We start from the raw sequence: 12,126 nt of genomic DNA, 5'->3' as shown, positions 1-12,126 counted from the left end.
TCCTAGATTGAACAGAAATGGCTGTGTAGAGAAAGGAACTAAAATACAGAAATATTGGCCCTGTTGCTCACAACAGGGCATTTTTCTCTCTCAAAAGTGAAAATACATCTGGTTCACTAATATGTGAAATAATTATATCCCTGAAAACCGCAGGGTACTCTGCTGCAATTCTGCACTCCCTGGAACACAGCTACAAGGATTTTCTAAACCCACTGGCTGCACTCAGGATAGAATCCCTTCTGAAAATACAGGAAAAAAGTAAATGTGTGTACATTAGCTGGCATGGAAAATATGCCTCATATTCTTCAAAATTAGATCAACTCACAAGAAAATGTTCTTGAGAAGAATTATCTTCACATACTGCTGGTACCTGTATGTTGCACCCTAGTGATAAGGACACTATTTTAAGAATATTTAAAACCTTTTTCCTAACATAAATCTTGTAAAACAATTGATTACTTTTCGTATGTTAGGAAACAGATCAGCTTGTTGTTCAGCACCTTATCAGTGTGGGCCTTCAAATTAGTATTTCATGGGCACTGCAACTTTTTCTCATTACAAAAGCAGAATTACACCTTTAGGAAGGGAACTGCAACAAAAGGTACTTGGATAATAAATATGGCTGCAGATCTGGAAAGCTTTTGAGAATTCAAAGAACATTTGTGTGCATAAACTCATGATTTATTGCCTGTGAAGAAAAAACAATGTGTACTGTCAGAGATTCTGTTGATCCATAAAAAAAATTAGTCACTAAAAATAACTTCAAAATTGTGACTCAAATATCCCCACATGTAAAAACACATGCATTTGTAACATTGAGGTCTTTCTTCTTCACTTCAACATTTTTCCCAGTATACCGATACATTATTATGCTCAATATTCTAAAGAAAAATCCTTCTGTAAGCTGGTTTGCATGTCCCTTCTATCAATTTATTTTGAAGTTCAGAAGTACTTGTGGGGAACGCAGTGCTACAGGGCTTTGAAAACTGTCCTGGGAAATCATCTAAGTCTGCGTGTTTCACAGCAGCTTCATCACACCCCAGCACATTTAATCTCTCCAGTTCTCCATCAGCTCCATCAGATGGTGGTTACACTTGTTGAAGCTCTAACTGCTCCTGGAGCAACTAAACTACCTTTTGTCAGTTTGATTATCTATGAAAACATTTACTCCAGATAATGAGGTTCAATGTGCTCTTCTACATCCACTTACTAAAGTTTGTCCTATAAATACTGTGAAGTTTCTTTGATCATTATTATCGGTTTTCCTCTGAAAGGAGACTTTGCACCAGCAGATCGCTTGGAATAAGGCAACTTACTCTCAGATTTCCCACTGAAATGTGAGTGGGCTCAGGTCAGCCAGATACTTGGGTGCCGCTGTCATTTTTCTAAGCCTCCTTACAGATCACTTGACACTTATACTATTGACTTTTATCCATTTCTTTCTATTTTGCTCCATGCTCCCCTCTAAGTCTTACCACAGCAGCTGGAGCTACTGTTCTGTAATTGAAAGCACAGGAACAGATCAAACTCTGGGAAGGTGAAAGGACACCAAAATGAAAGTGGTAAACCTCTAATGTTAAAATCTCCAGACAGTTAGTCCCATCCCATGTACCTGTTTTGGGAAAGTGAATCAACTGTTGAGTGATGACCTCCTGAGGTTTTAAAGCCAATTTTGGGAAGAGGAGGGAAAAAAAATACATATTCCCACATAATGTCTAGGTTGACATCCAAGACTTAACTCTAGGCTAGCCATGACCTTGCCCCTGTCGCATCTACCGTCAGGAAGACCTTGCATTTTCCAGAGTTTTTCTTCATTATAAGACTACAGCCTGGCAAAGAAAGGAATTGCACAGTACTGAAATAAGACAAATATAGAATATATATGAATAAGGAGGGGATCACTGGTCTGTTATTTCAGTCATGCTTCCACCAGGTACACTGTTTTGGCAAGTAAAGGTGCAGATGCCGGATCCACCATAGCTGCCTCTGCATGTCACACAAGACTCAAGCACAGAATCAAGTAAATGTGCCCAACAACAACACAAGAAACACATGCTGATATAAGCTTTATGGAAATAATATAATCTCTCTGATTCTTCTCAATACACTGTGAAAAGAAAACTGCTGTCAGGTTGCTGAGAATAAGCGACTAGGACAAATGGTCAGTATTGCTTGTTTGTTTTAAACAGATGTCCTCTACCATCACTTCAAAATGAGGAAGATAATCCTGTCTGTTCAGCCTTCCATGAACAGTGGTTTAGACATGCTGCTGCATCATAATGTTAAAACAAGTTGCTATCACATATCTTTCTTAATTAACACTATTACACACATATCCCAAGGTAAGGCTACTTGGAAGCACCTATTTAATGGATATATTATGAGATGTTCTTCCAACTAATCACATTTTTCACTAAGTAAATCTTCACACACACCAATCCTGTTTGGGGGAGTTCTGCTCCTCGAAACACTCTCTGAACCTTAATGCCAGGATGACATTACACTCTACATACAGACTCTCAGCCTCCCCCCAAATCAGATGTAATGCAAGTCACAACAACTTCTGTCAGCACAGGTGGCCTCAGACATGCCACAAGGTGCCCTAGCAAGATGTCTCACACAGTTGGTAAACCCGCCTTTGTGCTCTTCAGTGTTTAGGCTGGCAAAATCTGGAATAAGTGAAAACCACACTAGAAATAAGTTTTGGGTAGAGTCTCTACATCAGTCAAAGTACTTCTGGTAGTCATGGCCAATCAGTAATCACAACATTGTTGCCAATTCACAGTCTACTCCAAGCTCAATGGAGCCATTAACCAGCCCACAAACTGAGCATTATTTCTGGTGATCTTCATTAGGCACATCAGAAAACAGGAAAAATGTGTTGCTTCAAAACAAAACGAGGCAAAGGGGATAGCTAGAGACTGGACCAACATCTTGCTAATCTGGATGATGTATATGAGGATTTTTTTCTAGTTTTGACAGCAGATGCTACATGCCAGGAATGCAAACTGTTATTTATCTGAACACATAAAGAGGATAACTTTGCTCAAGTTTAAGATGCTGATTTTTCATAAACAGAAGACAAAAATACTCTTTTTTAAAAAAAAAAAAAAAAAGGCTTCTCTGACCCAGCATATGAATTTAACATTGAAATGAGAATATCAGGAAGAAAGTGAAGAAAATAACACACTGTTGATTCAGCTAGTTCAGCTGCTGAACTGCACTACCTCTTTCAGAGATCTGTGTCTTGTAAATGCATGGCTTCATTAGCACTGATACACCATCCAAAAAGTTAAATAAGGTGTTGTGCCTCTCTTCTTTACTCTGGCTTGGTCCTAGATTATAATTCTGAAGTTGTAAATTCCAAAGAACGCTTTGGCTTTGTAAATAAACCCGTGGGTTTGGGGTGATAGTAACAGCAGAGCACTCACAACAGCCTGACAACCAAACTTGGAAGCCACCTGGAAACTTGTCACAGCTGTTGTTTACTAGAGATCTTTGCAGGGAAAATCAGCTCAATGGGGAGCAGGGAGCTGAGGTTTGAAGACTCAGAGGAAGCATGCTGGAGGGGCACAGGGCATCGAGAAGCAGGTGAAGACCTCAGCTTCCAAAATAACCACCTACTCATTTCAATAATATTTCACTTCTGGGTCCATTTTAAGGTCACATTCTTTATGACAGCTCCCACGTTTAGGGATGAAGTCCTCTGGTTGCTCATCTCTGTGTCACCCATTCAGGCAATGGCCATAACCCCCTTGGGAGCTGGCATCACCCCACTCTCTTACCTTCGATGGCTCACCAGAAAATAAAGCAAATCCTTAACCAGCTCCCCTAAAGTAAAAATCTAAATGATGCTCAAGCAGCCTGTCATTGTCACATTAAATAATACGGTCAAGTCAAATTTTCAGCATCTTTCCTCCCCTCTGCTTGACCTCCACCTTCTACAAAAGCTCCAGCTGGGTGAGAAGCAGAAGCCCTCTGGGTTTTCCCACAACCTGCACCAAACTAGTCAGAGCTGAACCACGTGGGATTCTTAGTAAAATTTCTGGACAAGAACTGGTTAACATCACCTTTCTCCATTTTGGATGTACTAATTATCACTTCGTTTAGCCTTTATATTAGTGCAACAAAAAGCAGCTGTCAGGCCAAGCATGCTCAGTCCAAGTGACCTTGTGTTCTTGTGTTTACCGCATAATCAGCAGGGAATTCCATTTTCAAAATACAAGACTTCATAATCCATTAGCACTAGAGATTGGTCCAGAGCTCTGGATTTACTGGTCACATGTACCAAGGAATAAAAATATGAGTGTACAGCTAGATTAATCTCCAGACCTGTGACGCATCTGAACCCACGGTACGTGCAGCAGTGTCATTCAAATTCACATATGAATATCAACATCACTCTTAAAAGCTACCATTAATACCATCCCCACAGTACATGAAGAAAAAATTAAACACTACATGTTTTACAAATATGGACACACAAAATAACTAACTCAACTTCCCAGATTTTCTGTTCGTTTCATAAATGGAACATAAGTACTGATATTTTCATCGATACACTGAGAACCCATATCTCCCTCAGCTATTTCTAAAAGGCAGGGATCACTTTCACTGCTCTTAATATTAAATCAGAAGTCTTTAACAAGTCCAAGCAGTTTAGCTCACCGTCAAGTTCAATAAACCAGAGAAAAGAATCAATGGAAACCATTTCAAAATATAACCTTGGTAACACACAAAATGCTTCCACAGGACTTAGGCTCATTTGCTTTATTTGCTGCTTTAGAAATCGGAATATAACACCCAGGCAGAAGGACATCAGTATCATGACATTGCATCTCCTGAACCTAACGTTGCCCATGTTCTCCTAGAAGACACTTTCTGCAGCCTGCTTTAGAAACCTGCAGTAAGGCAACCTACATGATTGAAAACTAATCATATTTCACATTGACAAAATGGAAAATTTAAGTGTTCAATAGAAAATAATAATCCATATTTATTTTTTATGTCCATGCACAACACTTCAAGCTTAGTTTGGTCCATTCTTCCCACGGATAAAACGAGAATAAACTCAATGGTGATATACAGCACCTGCCATTTGGAGAAAAAACATTTGTCAGTGCTACCACACAATTTTAGCTGTGGTTGTACACAGTTCTCCTGCATGCAACACTTAGATTGAAAACAGCTATTACTCTTCATACAATTATGTGGTATGTCTTGGCAAATACCAATTTTTGAGTGGCAACCTCATTATTCAATATTTATGTAAGTCTACCAAGATAAACAACCTCTGATTCATGCTGAGATAGGAAACTTCAAAATATTTTGCTGCTCATCTCAGTATGCTATAACTAAACTATGTTTATGAGTTCTTATCCCAGCCTGATCTGAAAAGCATAACCATTATCCCCACAGTTTATCAAAGTACAAGCAGAAAACCCTTTCCTTTAGAATAGTGGCTCCCGGCAGCTGGGGAATGCCAAATGGAGGTGCAATGAAATTAGATCATTCTCCACTCTTTGTACATCTTTCTGAAATGCCAAGGACAGTCTGATTTGGGGTAAAGATTCTGAATTTCCAAAGATCACATTCTCTAAACTTCTCCGTTTTCCCCGTTTTCCTCCTGGTTGTTCTTTGAGTGAAGAAAAGAGCATTTCTTTCTCAGCTTCACTACCTCTTGCTGTTTGTCTCCTACTTGAATTGAGGTTGACCTTCCAACAGCGACAGTTCCCTGCTACAATGGCATCCAGTCATAAAATGCTGTTCAATTTCACAAGTTAAATAAGCACCAGAAATAAAGTTCTGCTAAGGAAATAAAAATAAAAGGACCTTTATTGGTTTCAAACCAATAAAGGAACATTGACCATAATGATATTTATGAAGGCTATTTCTAAGGCAAGCACTCACTTCAATGCTGATTTTTTAGGGTTTTTTCTTCACAGTAAGCAACGCAGATCTGTATCAAACCATCAACTGTTCCTGAAAGGTCACCAAAAAAGCAGAGTTCAGGGATCAACTGCTTTCCTTTTCACCCCTACCTGAACCCTATCTGCGGTCACACATGGAAGTCTGCCCAAGCTGAACACTGAGTCTTGCCTGGAGTTGTGCACAAAACCATGTGAAGGCTAACTCAAAAAAAAAGACGACAAATAATTAAATTCTACTACTTGCAATCCACTGCGCCAATGTTCTGTTACTTACAAGGCACAGCATGGCGATAAAGGTTATCTCGAATAGTCTGCTGCAGATCGTGATCCGGCGATCCTTTCTGAAACCTCTGGTTGAGATAATGTCTCAGGTCTTTGTTCAGTCTGCTTCCTGCAAAGAAAAAAACCAGCCATTTATTTATTTCTAAATGCACACAATTAACTTTTCCAATTCAGGCAAATGTTAAGACTTCCATTCAGAGTCCCCTAAATTATGGCATGCTGACTTTACGAGCGGAGGCTCATCTTCCTCTACAAATGGCTAATTACCAAAAATAACTCGCTGTAAACAAGAGGTCTCTCTTGTCTCATAATATATCTTTCTTCCTGTGGTGTTAAACAGATCATCATTCCCTTTTATCACTTATTTGTCTGAGCAAATGGAGAAAAGACAGATGATGTGAAAAAGAAGCAAAAAAACAAAGGTAGTGTATTGCTTTTGCAACTCACTGGAGGGTGAGCTGGGCAGACAGGGAGAAGGCAAAGGCTGCTTCTCCCATTAGAGGCACTAACATAGCTGAATGTGGTACAAAATCAAACAAGCACTGTAGTTCTCACCGGTATCTACCCCAGCACACAGCAGGAGATAGAAAAGAATTGATTGAATACATTAAGAGCACCCAAAGCCCTTAAAAATAGCAGATTAATAACCGACACTTTTCACTTCAATCTATTTATTTCCCCATTCAGTTTCAAACACTTTCAGAAGTATGTGAGAATAAAGATGAATGAGTTGAAAATGAACATTGCTAGCTGCTGAACACCAAATCCTTTCTTGTGGCAGAACATATGAACCAGAGCAACTTAATGAAGTATTTTCTCAGAAACAAAATATTTTCAAGTAAGACAGTGTGGCTTCTCATAGCAGAAAGAACAAATATGAAAAATAGTTTGGACATAATGCAAGGGCTTATTCCAGTGAAGAAATTAATGCACTGAGCTACATGTATCATATAATGTAGGCTTTTTCCTGAAATACTGTGTGATTCATGATTCAATGATTTATGTCACAGTAATGTGTAGAGGTGAAAAAGCTCTGCTGAGCGAAGGCTTGTTTGACCCCAGCAAATATGCAATTTACTGATGATATCTGCTTTTAGCTTCCCCCGGTGCCCACTCCATTGAGCATCTCAGTCTATTACAGCCTCCGCTGGAAAGTTTGGCTATTTGGTTTATGCAGTAGCTGGGATTTCCCAGCTGAGTCACTGACGCTCTAGCCAAGATGGCAGTTGGAAAAATAGGGGCTATAGCAACAGTGACACTCATGTTCGTCCCCTCAGGGAGCTCACGGTGATGCTCATTTCTATTACATCTATTTTAAATGGAAGGAGAAGAGGAAAAAAATAAAACAAACAAACACACACACAAACTGTTTGCTAAGCCACACTTTTGCTCCTAAATTCCAGAAAATTCTTGACAGAAATGAAGGCTTCTCACAACTCTGATGATCTCAGCTCAGCAGCTGCTACCATAACTCTGGACAAAAGCAAGCTCATCCCATGCAACTCGCTCCAGAGCATGGAAGAAGAAAATGAGCTAAAGACAAAAACTAACACCGTCTAGAAAGCTGACAAAAGAATCCACCCTGGGACATGCTGGAGCCTTTGACATTTGAAATGTTTCAATCCACTCTGATGATCTTTACCAAAAATCTGTTCAGCCTTCAGAGGGCACACGCTTGACATTGGCATCATTTAGTAGATTCTGGTGCTAGATGGAAGTTTTAAAATTTCGATAAATACTTTTTGAGTCTAAAATGCATGCACCTGCAGTTCCTGAGAATCTGAAAGACATGCCAGAGACATTTCAGCAACCTCCTGTGCGCAAATTGTAGCAGTAAAACTCATTCTGCCCCTCAGGAGCACCCCTTGCTTGTGCACACTCCCTGTGAAAATGAGTCTCACCTGCTGATGGCTTCTATCCATACCCAACCATCACCAGGCTGGGTTGAAGGGCAGGTGACAGAACCACCTGATTTTATGCAAAAGTGCTGCCTTCACAAAGTCTAATTCCATGCATAAATTGTGCTCAAGAAAATACTTGGCTCCAGTTTCCTTAGAGATGAGCTGTGTTAACCAGAAGAATTCTACTACCCTTCAAAGTACTTCTCTGTTCTCAAGCAGATTGGATCTTATGTTTACTCTTTTGAGATTATTTCTTTTCTTCTCTACTAAAAGCATGAAGAGAGATCCTACAGCGAGAAGACCAGAGGAACAAAAGACACAGGCCAGAAACAGCAGTTTCCAAATTGGGGGATACAGGTTTTATGAGCCAGTGCTCAGCAATTCCTTCCTGCTGGCCTGGAGATGTTGCAAATGCATTTATTTACACACAGAAAAATAACCTTGTTATTTCTGTAATCATAATTATGCTGATACATCTAGCTTTAGAAATACAGACATTCAAAAAATGCAAAAAGAAAGTTGTCCCTACTAAACTCAACTCACCAAAATTGAAGTTTTAGAAGTAAAATATGTCCAAAAATTGGGGTTTATTGTTGTAACTCTTTTGTTCCTTTTCTTTTTTCCTGCTGAATGAAACCAATGCTTTTCTTTATGTGAAGATACACTCTGAGAACCAACTTTCCACTGCTTCTCTCCCCATTGTGCTACTCCTAATCTGAGATGTTTCCATCTTACTATTTGAATTTTTTCTTTATCTTTGAATGAAACAAAGTGCATTTCACTGAATGGCTAGTTTTCTCAATTATTCTTAATTATTACACTGCATTTTAGAGTATATCAATTGTTCTCCTAAACCATTACATCGTAACAACAATATTTTAGTAGCCAAGACAAATCCCTATGGGGAAACAAAACATCTCTCTCCAAAAGAAAAAAAAAAAAAAAATAATAATAATTACTGACATACACTTTTCTGAGAAACAGACTGTGCTTGTCAATTTTGTGGAGATAAACACATAAGCTACATGATTTTGTGTTTAATGAAAACTATTGATTGTTTCTACATACAAACTCTCAATCCTCTATCACGTATTTGTACTCCAACAGCTACCTTATATTAAAGCCACTAGAGAAACTATGCTTAGAATTGTGCTCCGATGCTTACTGCTACAATTTCCAGGTGCTGCAGGGAAGCAAGCTGCATCCCTGCTCATCCAACGCTGTCCTTGCTGCACACCAACATCCATCTCTTCCCCAGCACCACCAGCGCAGACTTGGGGGGGCTGGAAGCTTCTTACCCTAATGACACATGAGCTTCCCATAAGGAAAGCAGACTAAATAAATGATCATGCAAAACCTGATTTATTATTATTTTTTTTCAAGAAAAAGCTGAGAGTGAACATCGCAGGGCTGACAGCACCTTCCTGCCAGCTGGCAGACAGTCCATGCCAGAACTGTGCAATATGTATATTCTGAGGATATATTTTGAACTCATGTTTTATGCATTTGGAAACTATCGTTTCATAGTTTATGTTTATATTAATTACTGCAGCTGTTTTATTCCATCTATGTTTTGAGACGGTCACAGATAATCCTGATAAACAGCTATACTCTGACAGCCTATAGATGCCTGTGTGAAGAAGGGTCAGGGGCAGGCTCAGGACACAGTGATCTCCGACCTATATTACATTCCTTTAAGCAGGTTTACACTAGTATATATTTTTGCTTTACCCTTCTTTGGAAGGCTCCCAATTGCTACATTCACAGAGACTGATATAATCTGAAATGGAAAAACCCATTTTCTGTTCCTGAATTGCTGCAGAATCCCCCGTCTCTTGTGATCTCCATTTTGAGGTATCTTTAGCAGAGGGATTCTCTGTGGGCAGACAAAGACCATTTCAAAACAACAGGGCCATGAAGCAATGAGAGGTTAAAGGCCCTGCTAAAGGGATAAAAGTGCAATAGAGTCATCTGGATTAAGACTCTCTCTCACCGCCCTGATGTCTGTGTCGAAAGGGAAGGGTTCAGTGTTTTAAAGACACAAAGATTGCACATGTTGGATTTGCAGCATAAACCCCGATTATAACATAGCCTTTCATCTGAAGATCTCTATCAGAAAGTATTTAATGAACATTAATAAGTTATCATGATTAGCAAGGTTTTACTTCTGTGCTACAAAATGCAGAACTCCAGATAAAAAAAAAAAAAAAAAGAAGGAAAAAAAAGAAAAAAAGGAAACAAAACAAAAATATCCTCACGCATTTAGAGGCACAAGCAGAGAACCTGCAGCCCCCATTTGCTGAAGTGGTGAGTGGACTTGTAATCTTAGTTGACCAGCCTTAAAGGCTGGGTGACTTCAGTCATGCTCCTTTCTCCAAGGCTGCTGCTCCACCCAGTAGACAGGACTCAACACAAATTCATCTATAATTACTGCCAAAATAGTTCCACTCAATTATTAAGTGTATAACCTTAAGCTAGTTTTAAACCCATCATCTCCCTCAAAAAAAAAACTCCCAAAACAAAACAAAAAAAAAAATCCACCAAAAACAAGGTTTGTTTGTTTGTTTTTTTAAAGAAATGTTAAAACATTGATAAAGTAACTAAAGACAGCTTCTAAATCTGTTTTTAAATTCTTACTAAAAAGATGGACACAGACAGGGCAGAAGCTACTTCTCTAAAACCATTCCATACAGAATTGGGCACAACAGTAGTGTCAGGGCATCTTCACTGTGTGTCACTAATGTCTGCAATGGATTTTCCTCAAGCCCTCACATAAAGATGGCCCAAATAATCAAACATACATTTTGTTAATGTCTGGAGATTCATATTCTATTTCTGGATCCATTAATAAAATATTTTTCATGGTAAGGTCCCGTAGGCAGTAGCTCATCTTAGAAGACAAAAATGAAGGCTGAGTAGATTTCTATCATTTAACAAGACTGTGCTGGTAACCACATCTTCATCAAATATTCCTAATCCCAGCACTTGTTACACAAATGATAATAGTTTGTGCTATATCATTTCATTCTGTCCCATCCTTGTCTTCCAGCTGCTGTCCAAAAGTGATTATAAATAATGGGGCTATAAAAGCCATTCAATAATTAGAAGATTCATTGGCCATATGCCAGCAGTGACAAAAGAGAGTGATTTATGTAAGATGAGTCTGTCACATCTGCCAGATAACAGTTTCATTACGCCCGTGGCTTTAAGGTCACAGTTTAACACTGTTCCAACAACCATTTGTCAAGAGGGTGCTGGGAGAAGAGGTGAAACACATCATGGTTTTGTTTGCTTTCTTGTTTTAACTACTAAGTAAATAAGTAAATAAAGTCCAGTACCTATGTTTGTTATTTCATGTCTCCTGTGAGGTCAAAGACACAAGGATACAGAGTAAGACAGAAAACATTCATCATGGTTGGCTGGAGTTCAAATAAGATCACAAAGTAAAAACATCCAGTTTAAAAGCCTGAAGTATTCATGTGGCTTCTTAAATTCAATATAATCTAAGCATGTTCCTTCTTCCAGTCACCCATGAAATGAAGGTGCCTTGTTCACCCACAGCATGGTGGTAAATTAATTGCTACTACATTTTTCTAACACAAGTAAACTTTAAAACCTTTTATGGCTCAGTGTGCTAAAAAGATATTTAAACATTGCCATGGGAGTTCAGCTTAACACTTAACAAGGCTCAGCAGACACCTGATTTGTTTCCAATTCTGTTTTCTTCTCTTTTTTCCTCTATTAAAAACCAACAGAAAACACAAGTAAACTTTTAATGCGGGGCACAAACCAGTCCCATAAAGTCCAGATGTGTGGATGTCCCCCATAAATGCTTCAATAGCAATGTTCTGTCATTGTCAGCAATTCTTCCACACCAGTCTGGAGAGACTCTGCTGACAAAAACCTGCTGGTCTAGGGTGTAAACTAGATATTTGGCGGAAATGCTACACCTAGTCCCATTCAGTATATTACTTTAATTCGTACCAGCCTGCTATAGCCAGACTCCAGTTGGA

At 39.0% G+C, this 12,126-nt stretch overlaps 1 protein-coding gene across 1 annotated transcript in view; it reads right to left on the bottom strand.

The window, feature by feature from the left end:
• Nucleotides 1-12,126, bottom strand: part of MAGI1 (membrane associated guanylate kinase, WW and PDZ domain containing 1) — a gene marked incomplete at its 3' end in the record, with an annotated part of 339,889 nt that overhangs the window by 161,659 nt on the left and 166,104 nt on the right. Inside the window, exon 2 of the mRNA XM_080350590.1 lies at nucleotides 6,205-6,321. Within this exon, the coding sequence (XP_080206716.1) occupies nucleotides 6,205-6,321 (117 nt within the window). The remainder of the gene's footprint in view (nucleotides 1-6,204; nucleotides 6,322-12,126) is intronic.

The sequence above is a fragment of the Nesoenas mayeri genome (assembly GCF_963082525.1).
Source record: "Nesoenas mayeri genome assembly, chromosome: 10".
NCBI lineage: Eukaryota > Metazoa > Chordata > Aves > Columbiformes > Columbidae > Nesoenas > Nesoenas mayeri.
Note: the sequence above shows the minus strand (reverse complement) of the source record. Positions and strands in the feature narration are given on the sequence as shown.